This window comes from Heliconius melpomene, chromosome 21, assembly GCF_056956725.1.
Source record: "Heliconius melpomene rosina isolate 202511_hmr_F chromosome 21, ASM5695672v1, whole genome shotgun sequence".
Classification (NCBI taxonomy): Eukaryota; Metazoa; Arthropoda; class Insecta; order Lepidoptera; family Nymphalidae; genus Heliconius; species Heliconius melpomene.
This window is the reverse complement of record NC_140409.1, coordinates 1,094,026-1,111,316: the sequence shown is the minus strand read 5'-3', so window position 1 is coordinate 1,111,316 and position 17,291 is coordinate 1,094,026. Positions and strand designations below refer to the sequence as shown.

Here is a 17,291-nt window from a genome sequence, read left to right as displayed (position 1 = left end):
TACCCTAGCTACGCCACTGCTATAACAATATTTATACCCTTTGAATATATATATATATATATATATATATATATATATATATAACTAATAACTAATATAATATAACTAATAATAAAATAACTAATTTATATGGGTTTGTTGGGCAGCGTTTGGCAAGCTACGTCAAATCTTTACGTCGCCAATTCCGCAATGTCTGAAGACAAAAGTCTTCAACCAGTGCGTTTTGCCAGTCATGACATACGGTGCCGAAACGTGGACACTAACAGTCGGTCTAGTCCATAAGTTCCAAGTCGCCCAACGTGCTATGGAGCGAGCTATGCTCGGAGTCTCTTTGAAGGATAAAATCAGAAATGAAGTTATCCGAAAAAGAACCGGAGTTACCGACATCACTCGCAAGCAGACGAGTCCTTGAGTGGAGACCGCGGATCGGCAAGCGTAGCGTAGGGCGCCCTCCAGGTCGGAGGACCGACGACCTGAAGAAGGTTGCTGGCTTCGACTGGATGCGGAAGGCGGAGGATCGGGAGCTTTGGCGTACCCTGGAAGAGGCCTATGTCCAGCAGTGGACCCGGAAAGGCTGATTTGATTGATTGAATATAAAAATCGCACGTTAAGTATAAGCTTGCATGCAACGTCACGACTGCCACGCTCTGTGAGACCCTTTCAGAAAAATGCAAAAGGTATACAAGACTTTTGCTGAAATAAAATAATAAAAGGAAAGTATTTGTGTATTTCGTACTAAAACTAGGAGCACTTACGCGCGCGTGTTTATATGTAAATAAATAAGAGTTGTGTACTCGCGCGGCCCATGTCACATCCTACCTGGCCTTCCTCGATAAATGAACTATCAATATAAAATATATATTTTAATTTGAGTCCACAGTTTCTGAGATTAACGCTTTCAATCAAACTAACTGTTAATTTTTTTTCAGCTTTCCGCTGTATTTCGTATTTAGCAGATTGGGCAGAGGCCTAATTCTGGGAAATATTAAATATTTCATTTGCTCGAGTGGGAGTCGAGCCCAAAGCGGTCACACGCTCGTGCCCCTGCGCACAACTGGCCTCATCTTCATCTATTTTAGCCTTCTGCGATAATTAGACTACCCAACACAAAAAAATGTCGAATCAAATAAATCTAAAGTAAATTGATTTCCTAAGAATAGCGCGGTCAACCAGCCATTCCTCTTTAATAAATATAGAAGTATAGATATATAAATATTTGTATGTTCCAGTTTACAGGCACGGTAGTCCGCGGCATGAAGAGGGCTCAGTTCAACGTGTTCTTGCGACCGATCACAGGGATTGAAGCTACACAAAACCTGAGAGTAGCCCTCACTCCCATACTTTGGGTGGAGGAGGTTTGTGTGTGTTCTCTATATATATATAGATTAGTTTCGTACGACGGCGACTGACTCTACGACACTTGGGTAAGGTAAATAAAAAAAGATGTTTTTATATTTTATAAAATAAAATACTACTATACTTGTGCGGCTTCCCCAGTTCAATCTTGTTGTTGTATAATACCCAAATTGTACAAAAAAATTATAATACAATGTGACCTTTAAATCTCTTCGCTATTTATAATAAAACAGGTAAAATATTTTGTCTGTACATTTAGTATCTTTGACTAATATGGATAGAGGGACGCTTAAAAAGAATAATAGAAGGCAAAAATATATTTTTTTAATTTCTTGTCTGTCTGTGTTTCACTAATTACTTTGTTTTAACTAAGCTTAACATTTAAAGCTTTTTTATCAAAATCGGTTCATTAATAATAGTTATTGTTATTTGAATGATCTCAAGGCATAGGCCTAGTTGGCTTGCGAATATATAGCATTTTATATCTATACTTATAATAAAGCTGTATTTGCTTGTAATAAATCTGTATCTTTAACCGACTTTCAAAACAACAAGGAGGTTCTCAATTAATTATTTTCGATTCGATATTCGATTTATTTATTCGATTAATTATTTTGGATTCGATTTCTATATTGGATTATTCGCTTCGATTTTTATAATATGCAATTATTAAAGTTATTTTACAAAGAACATTATAAATATTTACCCAAATCAATAATTTAACTTTTAAGGCTGTTTCTGAACGAGTAAATTAAATTATTCATTGACATCAACGCATTTGACTGTCACTCAATTTTATATTTAATTAATATTATTTTTAATATTTATTCTGCAATTCGGGACACCGGGTCAGCTAGTTAAGTTAAGATAATAATAGTAAGATAAAAAAAGAAAAATTAAAGTTAATAAGTTAACAATTACATTATGTCAAAAAATAAAAATTATAAATCACTTAAAATTATTTTTATAGTCGCTAATAAATCACAATGAGAATTACAATTTCAGGTTTCTTATTATGATACCTACTTATCATATTTTATTTTAGTTTTTCCTGTACCCCTCCAGTTCCATCATTTAATACCTTCTTAAGAGTATCAACTACATACTTTTCTTCTTCGTTCAATAGTGAAAGATTCGATTCTTTCAAAGTATAGAGATCATACTTTGTAACTCTTGATGAACAGCATCATGCCTTGGGCGATTGGGCGCGGCCATCCCCAATTGACATCATCAACCACAGCAATGAAACAGCAATGGAAATCAATGGCTGATTGTAAATTTCTTCCGTTATTTGTTCTATTACCTATATTATGTGTATGTATGGAAAACAATGTTGCTTACTAGCTTGTGATGAAATTACAGCATCAAATACACCCTTAACTATTAATTAAATAATCAAAAACAATATCTTGCAAAAGTTTTAAAATTAATAATATTTCTCATGAAGTAATGAATGCTTCACAAATAATAACTTGTTGAGATATGTTTTACAAACCTCCGTCCTGATATTTATAATATTAGTAAGATATTTAAAGTGACCGGTAAAAGAGGTAGGGGTAGACCTCGGTTGACTTTCGAAAACACAGGCATGTATGAAGATGAAGAGGATGATGAATGTGGACGAGACGAAAGAGGAAGGTAGAGACCGTAGCGTCTGACGCCTCTAGGGATACAGCGTGAAGGTAAATAGGATGTAGGTAGGATATTAGTAGGATATTTTTTTATCGTCGCTTAAAATTATATGGAAATAAAAAATACTTACTGTCAATTTACTTTACATATTATATCTTTCTAGGGCATGAACTTACCAGAAGATTTTGTGGATATGCTGAAAACCAGGCTCTTACAGCCACTGAGCCTCGTCGATATCGTCATCCCAGTCCTCATGACGGTCTGTGCGCTGGTTGTCGCCACTGGAGTTATCATCATCATCCGAGTAAAGTTCTTGAGGAAGGGCATACCTAATAGTGAATCTACAGAACACATTCAACCTGCTACGTGATTTTATTTTTGTAATACTTATAATAATTTTTAGCAGATTGTTATTTCATTTTCCCTTTTTCTATTCAATATTGGTTTCAATGAAATTTGTTAGAATAAATAAAATATGTAATACAATGTAAATATATATTTTTTGTGGTCGGGTCACTATAGACATATAGCAAATTACTTAACTTTCAAAACGGTGGCATGCGGGTGTACCTGAAGCAATTTCTCTAAAAGTTAAGTGATATAGAGCGGCCTCTATTTTACCAAAAGGTAACCGCTTATTATATCAGTTATAATTGAAAGGAAAACATCGCTAATTAATATTGTACCTATAACGATACTTATTCTGACCGAAATGTTCACGAACAAATGAGCAACCCAATTAAAAGGTTTATTAATGTGGATTTAATTATACCTAATTAAATATTGAATATATCTTACTCTGGCAAAGTAAGCCCGGCGTTGTGTTGCGCTCAATGAGCAATGTATAGAATTCGGAGCAGATACTGCTCCGCTGAACCACAACAGCCCCAACTCTTGCAGCTGTAATTGCAGTAACGGTGTTGTCCAATTTCTTGAAGCGCCTGATGCTATTTGAATACAATCACGCGTTCTGTGATAAACGTTTCAGTGAGTAAAGCTGTCCTTTTAAATTTACTTATTTATTCTTAACGTTCAGCGATAGGATAGAATAGGTTTACTGTTTAAGTTGATATGTACAACCATACATAACTGCTAATTTAAAGCTATATAATTTACTCACTTCGAAGTAATTATGTTTGCCTGCTATCAATAAAAACATAATTTTGCTATATTATTGTAACAGGAGCTACAAAAATTCAAATATTAATATGTTATACTTATTTTTTAATGGTTCCCTTAGCACTAATCATTACTTTAAATAATTATTTAGATCTTTCTAAATATATATTTCAATTTAGTTTCAAGACACTCTATTCAAGAGAATTCCTTATGCCTAATACATATTATGATGACTCAACACATTCTCAACGCCGTGCTTCTCCTACCTGAGCGCGAAAATACGAATACTTTAGACGAGCTTGAATCACACTCCGTTCCCCATTAAATCCTTCTTCTTTTTCCCCCTTTCCGTCGGCATTACATGTTGAGTGGTGGCACATCATTTTCTTTGTTTAGATATAGAATAAGTTAATAATACTGGAACAAGATGGCCGTCGTGGCGCAGCGGCACTTGACTGTAACCACAACGGTTATGGTCTCATTTCCCACTGTGGGAATTATTTGCATTTCCTCGTTCTGGTAACAAAACTCTCAAGTCTCCTCAACAAGCAATGTTTCCAAAATTGGGCATCAGGAAGTGTTTTAACACTGGATTCCTTTTGCCTCTCCTACAATATGCGGGATAGTGTGAAAGATTGTTTTAGTTGTACTGAAATCTATCATACATAACTGCTTTTCTATTAGTTTCTGTTTCCATTTTTTTAATATTATTAAAATTGATTGCTTAAATACTGATACTAGGATCGAAAATGAAAAGACTCATCATTCATATACCACATATATTTTAAAGTATATATTTTAATTCTTATTGACCTTAAGAATTAACACAGATTTCCGAAAAAACATGTAATTTCCTAATATGCAAACGGGCATGAGAACCCTAGCACATAATCGGGTGGTACTAAGCAGGAGGACTCAAACGTCCAAGTGTTAAATTAATATGCATAATCTGTCTTCTAAAATATATATTATATATGTAAAGAAGTTCTTTTACGCTTCATTCAATTTAAATAGGCTCATGACCTTAGAGTTCCTACTTGTATTTTTAGAACCGCATGGCTAGAAGCATTGAGTCCGGCTTTAATTAATAGAACGTGGTTTCTGCATCGTGTAAAATATAATATTCGAACCAATAGCCTTTAATGTTGTTTCTCTTTACAGGTCAGTATGTATATATTGTTTAGTAATTGTATTTTATTTTCAAAATAATTGTAATTACAAATTATAAAAATAAATTTCTCTTTACAGAGCAACAACTACAGTTTTTGTTTCTATTTATATCCACATATTACATACATATAATAAATCGCGACTTGAAACATCGCACTGATTAAATTTCATATAAGTCTTAACATACAAAGTACACAAGAAACTCTTCGTGACCGTTATTACAATAGAACATGCTTCATAGGTCTACCTTACATCTAGTACATTCATTTGGGAGCTTCCCCTGCTGGGTACACTTAGGGGTGCTGGGTGACAACCATCTAAAAGGGGGTAGTTTTCGCGACACCATTTTCCGAGCTCATTGACGGGGCCATACTTTCGTAACTGGACTAGATACAAAGATAACTAAAGACTTGACACATTCGCTAATTGACTACCTCAAACAAAAACTAACGTATAAAAATAGTTAACAAACGAAAATGACACAACACTCATACCGCGTTAGCCCCCCACGAACAAAGAAACTATTTTCACTAATAAAAAAAATGCAAATAAATTAACTTGATTGCAATATAAAATGATATGATATATAAGAAATTGTCCGCTAATATTATGCAAAGTTAGAATAATTGAACAGACTTAGCTAAGGCCCTAAGGTAGAGTCAATAGGGCACTACCAAATTATGTAAAAATTGCGAAAATTAGATGTGATGATCTAAATATGATTCGGAGATAGCTGAACCACCCGCGAAACCCTAGCTAAGTCCATTAGGTCAGAAGGCGTAAAAGATTTCACATAGAAGGACATTACACTTAGCATTTACACATAATTATAATGTCAGATATATCGTTATATTATTATCATAGAATTCACATCTACTATATTTACACGAACTTCCGCAACTTAAACATTACACTAAATAATAATATAAAATAATAATAAATCCGCATGTTCACAAACGCACTAAATTCTTTAAAAAATAATCAACGTTTGCACTTTCATTACATAAATTCAATTGCAATTGCGCCGGCAACGACGACCGCCCAGCGCGCCATCTAACATCAACACAGGCGTAGGATTAAAATGTTTTTATATATATATATATATATATATGTGTATGTTAAAAATCTCTATTAGACATAAAAAATGAGCGCTGATATTCTATGACTATCCTAATAGCGGACTCCCCCCCCCCCCTCCGCCGCCGCCCTCCTCCCCGTAGACGGCACTACTTTAACAGAAAGTGACCGGACTTCGAACTAAATGTGCTTCTAAAACTTCAACCATCGGCCTCAAAATTTAACTAAAAAATATACTATAAAAGATATACAGTATTTACACAACTGAATTTATTTAAATATAACGAATATCTGGTCGGCGTGCCACAAGCGAATGACACTGATAGACACTATATATTATGTACAAGGTATTTACAGGGCGGGGGTCTACTCGAGCAGTGTGCGCTTGTCATCGGGTCGACGACGGTTCTTGGCGTGGGCGAGCATGGTGACGAGTTTCTTGTGGCTGTCGCCGACGATCCATCCGTGCTGTGGCGGGTGGTCGTGATTGTCGTCGCCGTCGGACCAGTAATAGTCTGCGCGTGGTCGCGGGCGTGGTGGACGAGAGCGCGGAGGCTCGCGACGGCGCCCTTTCTTTCGTCGCGTGGCGGGTGAGGGCTCTGCACAGGCAGGACGGTGCGACGCTCCATCCGGCTCCGACTCGGAGCTCCATGTCTCGGCAAGCACATTCTGTTTGCCAACTGTGCACTTACGGCGCGCGCGCTGCCTCGCCACCCCTGCGTCCTCTATTTCCTCACTAGTAGGCTCTACTTCCTTCTTACTAACGTAGGATTTCTCCCTCTCCCGTTCTCGTTCTCGCTCTTGCCCTCTTTCTTCCTCTCTATCTCGTTCCCTCTCCTGCCCCCTTTCCCTTTCTCTCTCTCGTTCCCGTTCCTTTTCGTTGTCCCGTTCCCAATTCTTCTCTCTCTCTTTGTACCACTTCTCTTTACTTTTGTTCTTATGATAATCATCGCTCTGTTGAGACGCGTTATCATCCTCGTCTGATGTGTGCTCGTCTTCGTCGTCCGGCTGATAGGGATCATATTTTCTCGTAAACATGTGGTGATGGTGTGACGAGTGCCTACGCTCGGTGCCGGGTTCACTTTTCTTGGGTTGATCTTTACGATTTGGAGCTAGTAACTCATATTCAATAGTGTTTTCAATTAAATTTAAATCGAGTTTTCGCGGCGGTGTTATTGATTTTCGTTTATTAGATGATGGTGCTGATGATGATGTATTTAGATCGTTTGGTAGTTCATCTGACGGTGTATTCTCAGAAATGATGGTATTTGAATATGGCGTTGGGTTATAGTCCTTAGACGTAGAGTTATGCTTTGGTTTCATTACGTCATGTTTATGCGATGACGGACTCGGACTCTGTGGAGGTGTAGCGTCTTTTTCTTTTTCTTTAGGCAACTCTTCTTTAGCAAGCGAAGGTTGTTTGGGTCCCTCTTGAAGTAGACTATCAAATAATTGATCTAAATTCGCCTTCGGCTTGGGAGTTTCTCTTCTTTTTGGACTTATCCTGTCACTTCTAACGGCATTATGTTTAAATATTTTGCCCATAACTGCATTTTTCTCGGTAACATCTTTTTTCTTAAGCGGACATGCACTTTTCTTAAGACCAACTCCAAGTTCACACGATACCATACTGTTTTCCGTCTCGTCGTCACTACACACGTAATCATCAGACATGTATACGAAGTCGTCACCATCTGATGCGCTGTCACTCGACACGTCGGCTGCATCGATTTGGCCTATGACAGTTTTTGATGTGCTTGGTATTTCCTTATTACTAATGCTCTTAAATCTCTCCATGAGAGTCGATGGTCTAAATTCGAATAACTCAGTATCTTCAGTGTCCATAAATTCGTATACGTCCACTTTTTTCTGAGGAATCTCTTTGGACGAACGTTGATCACTGTCAGATTTACTGCTGCCATCAGAACTCTTTCTTTCTCTTTTCTTCTTTGAACTACTCTTTTTCTCTTTTTCTCTTTTAAATGAATTACTTAAAGAAGGGACGATCGCAGATATGTTTATGTCTGATGTCAAAATCGAAACTTTAATTCCATCGAAACCTTTTAATGCCCCCTTAGTAGGCACAGTACCTAGACATTTTTTGGAGTTTTTTCTTCCTCTTTTCTTATCTGATTTTTTACTAATTTTATAGCTGCAAAAAAAAAACAAAAAATATAGTAGACTAGCGAACGCGCGCAGCTTCGCTTACTTATTTAGGGGTGAATTCTAATAAACCCCGAAACATGTGTTCAATGAAATATTTTTAAGAGTCTAAATTTAAAATTTTATAAAAATCGGTGGCGATTTAAACATTTTTCCATACAAACTTTCAACCTCTTTTTGGCACCCTTAGGGGGTAAATTCTAAAAAACCGGGAAACACGTGTTCAATTAAATATTTTTAAGAGTCTGAATTTACAATTTTATAAAAATCGGTGCATATTTAATTTTTTTTCCATACAAACTTTCAAACCCTATTTCACCCCTTTAGGGTTAAAATTTTTCAAAATCCCTTCTTAGTGGATGTCCAGATTACGAAAGTAAACATCTGTCCAAATTCCACGTTTCTACCATCAGCGGTTACAGCTGTGCGTGCGTCTTACCTCAGTCAGTGAGGACAAGTCCTTTTATATATATAGATAATATCAATAAAAGATTTAATGCAAACAATGTGAAACATTACCTGACATTGCTTTCTGTTTGTGATTGAATTATCTTAGCGGCTGCAGCTTGAGACCGACATTTTCTTTTTATTTTGTCAAATTTATCTTCAAACATATCTATGTTTTCCACTACGTCTGGATACATTTTTTCTTTAACCTCTATTTGGCGCTTAGATTTGGTTTGATTTATTGTCTCTTCATCGACCGAGTTATATGTGTCAGATGATTTTAAGCGTACATTAATTAAAGGTCCCTTCAGACCATTAGCTTCTTTTAAGTTTGATATCAAATCATTTTCCAAATTGCGTACTTCTTCACTTTCCAAAATATTCTTTGCTGTAATCGGATCTACATCGAGACATTTGATATCACACTTATCATCGCTAATGCTTCTTTCCAGTAACATCAGCTCTTCTTGGCATGCTGCCGCACAATTAAAACTATTGCATTTACGTTTTGTAGGTAGTTGATGATCATTTTTGTGTGATTCTTTTAACATTTCACAACAATCTATAAAAAGTGCTTGATCACGACTGAGACCTCTTCGTGAGAGCTGTTGTTCCCGGATAGTTCGTTTAACGTCTGCCAAGATTTCTTCTAAAGTTGGTAGTATAATATCGGCGGTGGATATACAATTTTTCTTTCTTTTTGCTATTTTATTCTGGAGTATTTTTAAACGATCCAACTGGCGCTTATAAACAAGTAAATAGTTTGGTTCTTCCTCAATTTGCGTAGTTTTCACTTTCAATTCCACTTCCGCTAGCCTAGAGATATGAATCAATGACATCTGATGTCGTGAGTAGTTATCGAATCGTCGAAAAGCTTTTTTACAGATATTGCAAAATGCAGGTTGTGGTGGTTCAACTTTCTTTTTTCTACCTCTTTTCGCAGATTTCTTCACCATGGAGGTTGGAGGTTTCATTTCTTCTTCTTTTTTACTGTCACTGATCTTTTTTGAATGTTTTTCTTTGGAAGGAAAGTAAACATCGTCACTCTCATTGGCTATTATGTGGAAAGTCTCAGAGATTTTTTTAGTTGCCAGTAAATTAGACTTTCTAGGTTTTCTTTCAGAAAAGAATCCAAAACTTTCCATAAATTGTTCTGAACGAAGCTCTTCTTCAGTACCCTCTTTTGATTGTTTTGCATCTTTATTGTGTGTAGAGAGAGCTCGCTTGTTCTTTTTACGAGGCTTCAATTTATCACATATTGTTTTCTCCTCATTTGTATCGTCTAATGTACAATTTACAGACTCCTGAAGACGTTTAACTTTAGTCGATTCTTCCTTCAAAAGTTTCCTTTCCTTTTCTTCTATATACTTCTTCAATGGAACATCACTCTTTGAAGATTCGTCAGAATCGCTACTACTATCTTTTGTACTGCTAACAGATATATCACCGTAATCAGTGGAAGATACATTATCTTTAGAAACATTATTCTTTTCAACAGAATTTGTAGTAGATAGTGCACCATCTATATGTTCAGTTGGAGAAATGTCTATTATGGCAGAAGGAGCGGTTTGAGTTAATTTTCTGGTTTTAGCTATTATTGAAGATTTAAATGAATTAAATTCTATATTTGACGGTATTTCTCTCCTTACAAATGGTTCAGTTTTTTCGGCCATATCTTCCAAATCTATATCATAAGGGTCATATAAATCTGCACCAGACGACTTAACTACAACAGATTTTGATCGCACCCGTTTTGCTGCAGGCTTATTATAACATGTAGTATTACGAGAGACAACAACAGCAGTAACACCACCCTTATTTTCTGATGTTACTTCTTCCAGAGACACTGTGACCTTCTCGGTTAGTGTAGATGGTTGAGTGCTGCTTACTTCCTCATTCGGCTTAGATTTCTTAGGTTTTAAGCTCGGCAGTAAAGAATCAAATTTGACTGGAGAACTCGATTTGCGCTTTTCACTCGAGGCTGGCTTCTGAACAGGATTTTTCTCATCCTCGTGATCCAGGTTTTGATTAGACATAATGGGTGTTAGTACTATGATACCGGCTTGCACGGTAGGTGATAGCTCTTTGCTTGATTCTGTCGAAGTTTTCGCCGATATGTCTAAATCAGTATCATCAAGTGATTCAATATTTTCGAATGATTTCTTTTTTTTACATTTTCTTTTTATATGTGGAGATTTTTTGCGTTTGTTTGTCTTTTTATGTTCATTTGTAAGTTCTTTATCGATTTCACTGTCACTTATCAGTACAGATTTTTTTTGTGTAACCAGTGAATTTAATTCTGTCAGTTTTTCTTCATCGTCACCTTTAACAGTTTTATTATGATTTTCCTCATCTAAAAGAAGCTTGGAAAAAATTAATTGCTTTTTCGTCAATGGGGCCTTATGTTCAATAATATTTTCTATATGGGTACCATCATTTGTGGTACTATCAATAAATAACGATTTCCCTCGTCGACTGCGTCTCAAAGGTGTTGTATTTGAATCTTCTTTAGCAGTATTGTCTTCTCTCTTGGTTATACTAATGTCAATAGGAATTTGCTTATTTTCTTTCATTGTTACACTTTTTGGTATCTCCTTCATTGTTACATTTTTTGGTATTTCTTCATATGTAACACTTTTTGGTGTATCTTTCAAAGTTACAATTTTTGATACTATTGGTTTCGCTGAACGAGTTAGAACTTCCGTAAACTTATCTGTGATTTCCTGAACATTGATATGAGTCACGTTTATGATCTTTTTTACGATAGAATCATCATTAAGTTTATTATTATTTAATTTCTGTTCGCTTTTTGATTCTTTCTGTTCATTATCTAAAATATACATTTCTTTATAAACAGCTACAGAGGAGTTACATGTTATATTAGGAGCATCAACAGATATTTTACTGCTACTTGAAACCCCCCTGTCAAGGTCTTCCTCGCTGTCATTAGCATTTGCCGATTCAGAATTTTTATCTTTTGCTGTATTTCTGGACAAATTGTAGTCGTTAGAATGCTCTAATCTTATGTTAATCTTTTTTATAGATTTATCTTTATCACTGATTGCATGTTTATTCGATACTATAGGTTCATTGGTATCTATTTCAGGAGATTTTGATTTAATTGGTTCTTCAATAGCTTCAACATTATTTACAACATCAGACGATACTGTGTTTTCTTTATCAACTTCATTTTGAGCAATGCTCTGATAAAGTTGATTTTGTTCTTTAATAAATTTAGCTGTTAAAAGCTTATTCGTTCGGCAACTTTTCTTATTTTTCTTTTTGGAAACAACTGCCTTTTCACGATCACTATCTTCAGTTATTTCAACATCTTTGTTTTTTGAATCGGATTCGGGTGGATCTGTTGATGCATTTGTTTCATCTGCTAATGATTTACTATGTTTTAACTTAGGCTGATTTTCAACCTGACACAGTGAAGTTTCAGTTATTATTTGTGCTGTTTTCTTTGATTTCTTACTTTTCCTTTTCTTTTTATTGATATTAATATGATTATCTTCAGAAAATTTACTATATTCTTGGATTTTCTTTTTAACTATCGATGCTAAAGTCACGTCATCTTCAGAATCTTCATCTTCGTTTAAAATATTATCTTGATTGTTTTTATCAGACACGTGAGTTTTAGCTACATTTACTTTGATGGTGTCGGTACATTCTGTGGGAATATTTGTGTCAATGTCAGTTTTCTTTGAAGACGACACATCCACTAAATCTATTAAACATTTGGGTGATATAGCTTTAGTCACAATTGATATATTTTTTGAGTCACAGCTTGGATCTTTTGTGAATGAAGAAGTAACTATATTTTGTTTTTCTGATGTATGTTTATTGTCAATGTCAGATTTTTCTTTTGTATTATTTTCTTCATGCTCTTTACTAGAAAAATTATCATCTTTAATAGGTGGATCTGCTGATGATGAAACTGGAGATGTTACCACATGTGTTCTATGTTGAGTACTACTAATTTCTGCTTGCTGAATAGCCATAGGATTAGTATCGTCTGAACTTCTAATTTTAAGTTCTTCATCAGGTTTGTTTAACATGTTTTCAGAAAGATTTTTAAAAGATATGTTTTCGGATAACACTGAACGATGTCGTTCAGAAGGTGCTTTGATTCGAACTGCCCTTAAGCTTGCAGTTTTATCATTGTTACTTTTTTGTGCACTAGGTTTCGGAGTAGGTGGTAGCGGAATAGAACTTATTACATGATCGGGATTATAATATAACTCAGACTCTTCTGTTGAGCATTCATCAATAGTTAAATCGATTATACGTTCCTTTGTATCGATTTCATCCATTTTTGATACTGTATTAATTGATGACAAATCTGATAACATTTTAGTATTATCCGGGTCAATATTTCTCAAGGGTCTATCCTCAGTAGATCCCCGTGAATTAGTTTGATATTTTGATGACATTAACTCAGTGCTTTCTTGTAATTGATTTAAATGGCGTTCAGAAAGCTGCGGTGTTGGTGGCGTGAGAAGTATTGAGCTAGATACTGTTGTCGGAGACGTCGCCATTTTATTATTGAACGAAGAACACCTATCATCTGTTGTAATTTCAATAACTTGGTCTTTTTTTACAACGGTTTTTAATTCTGGACATGAATTATTATTTGGAGAACAGCTAGAGTTTGTTTTATCATTAGGCTTATTATTGGGTGACACAGGAGACGTTGAAGTTGAAACATACTGTGGCAAAACATTCAAAAGTTGGTTACGATGATCAACAGGCATAGTCCCCAATATCTCTACGAGCTCTTTGGGCAACATGGCTATTTTTCTCGCAGTTTCAGGATCTTGATCCATACTAGTTAATTTACTGCTATCCTCCTTAGCACCCTCTACAAGTCTCTTACCACACTCAAGTGGTTGTTCAGTGCACGGAACTGGGCTCTCTCTGAATGGCAAGGGTTTATCTGCAGTATAAACATATTCTTCGTCTTGTACTATAATGTCATTATCACATGATTCATTCATTACTGGTGACAAATTACACGGAGGCGGTTCAACTGATTCGATGTTTACTACATCAATTGTAAGAGGTGTAGCCGGATTATTTCCATCTACATCGATATTCATGTTTGGAGTTTCAACTGAGTTATACTGAGCCACATTCGTCATTGTATAAGCCAGCTGTCTGTGATCATAACCTGACGCTGCTGCTGTGTCACACTGAAGAGAGCTACCAGCACGAGGTTCTGGAACTGAATTAATCGCCAAGCTTAATGGCATTTCAGAATGTCTATATACCATTTCATTACAAGTCACTAAAGCACATGTTGCCCTAGCGCTTTTCGGTGATATAAGATTCGAAGTAGTTATATCTTCGCCCGAGTCAACATCATTTTGAGGTTCATATGTCATAATAGATCTTGATAAGGTACAATTTGATCTTGGTGGTGAGGCAAAATGAACATTAATCATTGATTCCGTATCCATACGGTTAATGGATAGTTGCGGTTCAACATGTTGTATAGGACCTCTTTCACTATCAACAAGGATTTCTTCATAATATTCAGTTCTTTGTGAGTCTACATAAATCCGATGCCTTCTTTCATTACTTCTTGATGATAAGTCAGATGGAAAGTCTTCTCTGTTAGACTCAGTATTATTTGTGCATATATTTAAATTCAGTGGTTGTTGTTCTGGCATACATAATGCTAAAGTATTTGAATGGGATTCAATACTTCTACTTGATAAATCTGTTGGTCCTTCACCAATAAGTCCACGACTTGGCATGCCTGTATGACACATATGTTGCACTTGCATCATAGGATGTGATAAATCTTGAACGACATTAATTTCTGAGCAGTTTTCATGCATTCTGCGCTTTTCGTATGATTGTAATGTATCATAATTTCCTTTTACAGATAAGTCGGTAGGGTAATGTTCATCTTGCGATCTGCATTGCGCTATTGACATATCATGGATGTTATGTTCAACTCTACTACTTTCACTTTCTGTAGGCATTTGTGGATAACTTGACGGTTGAGGTTGATGTGAAGAATAATTAACTCGTAAATCCACAACTTCTTCGGAACTAATTTGTTCTTGTTTTTCTTGTAATCGATTAGAACCTCTATTGGATAGATCTAAAGTTTCATAGTTGTCATAGGCGACAGCACTATGGTATTGTGGCTCTTCGATATATTGTACTTCTTTTTCACTAGGACTTGGAATTTTATGCGACAAATCTAACGGTGTTGTTAATATGGGTTCAAGAGGCATATTATACTGAAGCTGCCGGATATCGGGTTCATTCGTCGTGTATATTATAGGTGCGCTTGTAGAGGCAATTATAGATGCGGTTGTAGGTGCAATTATGGGTGCGCTTGTAGATGTAATTATAGATGCACTTGTAGGTGCAATTATAGGTGCGTTTGTAGCTACAACTATAGGTGCGCTTGTAGATGCAATCATAGGTGCGCTTGTAGTTATAATTATAGTAGAGCTTGTAGGTGCAATTATAGGTGCGCTTGTAGATGCAACTATTGGGGCGTTTGGATATATATGAGTTTTCTGATAGGTTGGCTCAACTGGATAGTTGTTTGTAATTAACATTTGATTCTCCATAACGCTTATCCGATTATCTGGCATTGCTAATTGTGGATATACAAGAGGCATACTTTCAGGCGTAATTAAATTACTGACAACTTGAGCATGTTCGACTTGTTTCTCACTAGATCTTCTGTTTACAGTAGGAGCTGGAGCCGCAACAGTTTCAACTTTGCCACGGCGAGTATTTCTCCTTGGCCTTGCAACATTCACTAAACTTAAATCGCGTGATGGTGCTTCTTTGGCAACTTTTGGTTTACTTTTCGCTCTAGTTTCTCGGCTTCTTCTTGTAGACCTTTGAGGCGGCATTGGTTTAGGAGGAGGATAATGATATTCAGGAAAGTGAGCCGGCAAGCCCTTCGCTGCCAACATCTCCATACTCATTGAATGTTGCAATAGGAAATGCTCAGGGGTGACAATTGGTCTTCGACGAGTTGTTTCTTGTCGAGAATTCGTATAGTGCTCACTGCTTTGTTGCGCAGCATATACTTGATTTTCATAATACAATCTCCATTGCAAGAATTCATTGTTTGCTTGAATGTCTATATATTTATCTCCCTGAGGTTGCTCTCGTCGGGCACTTTGAGATCTTCGAGTGACTCTAGTAGAGTCATAGTTTTGTGGCGTATCATCTACAGTTGCAGTTTTAGTTGGGTATTGCATTTGCACCGATGTCTGAGCAGTCTCAATGTTTGAATCTGTTGTGGAATGTCTGCGCTCGATCACCGGTTCAGACTCTATGGGTTGATCAGATCTGCATTGGATTGATGAGTATCCCTGTGAAGGTGGCATATTTGGTTCCACTAATTTATTTCGCAGCATAGCTATGCAGTCATTTAATCCTTTACGTTTATTTGTAAGTCTATTCCTTTGGAACAATTGCGATTCCATTATTTCTTGGTGACTAAAATGCAAAGGAGGTTTATCTAACTTAGTAACAATCGCTTCGTTCTCAAAAAGCATTCTCTCTTCAGATGGCATGCGTTGTGTTCTTTCATCGTTACACTCTTGTTGTACTAAGAATGTCCGATGAAATTGGACAGACCTGTCCTGTGTATCAGGACAGGCCGTTAAACGAGCGATTGAATGTTTTAGTGGCACATTCTGCGAAGGTTTAGAAGGATTGTTATTACCCTGCTCTGAATTATTACTCTGGCCACTATTGCCAGATTGTTCATTACCTCTATTACTTGATCCATTGTTAGTATTACCGTGTTCTCTTTTGTTGTGGGAATCTTCGTTGATATTAATTCTTTCTGAATCATTATAGTCTTTAGATGACTGCTGACTTTGTATATTACCTTCAGCATCAGAAGGCGCATGCTGATCGTTGACTGTTTTCAGTTCTTTATTAGGAATTACTTTTCTTCGTGATCTTCTTACAGTAGCTTTCTTGTTAAAAGAGTCCTTATGGCGTAAGATCTTAGAGGCCACACATTTGACAGTAGTTTTTAAAATTTTATGATCGTTTTGATCAGGAGGTTTTTTATGGTCGTCATCGACGTCATGCAAGGTTTCACCAAGTTGCACCTTCCGTTTCGCTTCTTCTATCATTCTTTTCTTCATTACAATTTTACTTCTTTGCTTATTTAGTTTTCTTCGAGGGCGCAAAATGGGATTCAAAGGATTCACCATAACCCGATGACGTTTGGCCGGCAAATCTGCCAGCATTTTACGTATAGTTTCAGCTGAAAAGAAATATTTATAGTTATTAAATAGTCTAACGTGATAATCAATTTAGAAGTATTA

The 17,291-nt window shown here is 36.1% G+C and overlaps 2 protein-coding genes across 4 annotated transcripts in view; one reads left to right on the top strand and one right to left on the bottom strand.

The window, feature by feature from the left end:
- The window catches only part of LOC146526767 (sensory neuron membrane protein 2-like), a 39,743-nt gene extending 33,271 nt beyond the window's left edge, over positions 1–6,472 (top strand). The window contains exons 8-9 of one of the 2 annotated variants that reach the window (XM_085206699.1): positions 1,230–1,355; positions 3,152–6,472. In XM_085206699.1, the coding sequence (XP_085062825.1) occupies positions 1,230–1,355; positions 3,152–3,358 (333 nt within the window). In that variant the 3' untranslated portion in view covers positions 3,359–6,472. Of the gene's footprint in view, positions 1–1,229; positions 1,430–3,151 lie in introns of both variants that reach the window. The other variant, XM_085206700.1, reaches the window with a different exon arrangement.
- LOC146526766 (uncharacterized) overlaps positions 4,872–17,291 on the bottom strand; it is a 31,768-nt gene continuing 19,348 nt past the window's right edge. For both annotated transcript variants that reach the window (XM_085206669.1, XM_085206670.1), the window contains exons 5-6: positions 9,037–17,230; positions 4,872–8,506 (exon numbers count right to left, since the gene is read on the bottom strand). In XM_085206669.1, coding sequence (XP_085062795.1) covers positions 6,721–8,506; positions 9,037–17,230 — 9,980 coding nt within the window. In that variant the 3' untranslated portion in view covers positions 4,872–6,720. The remainder of the gene's footprint in view (positions 8,507–9,036; positions 17,231–17,291) is intronic.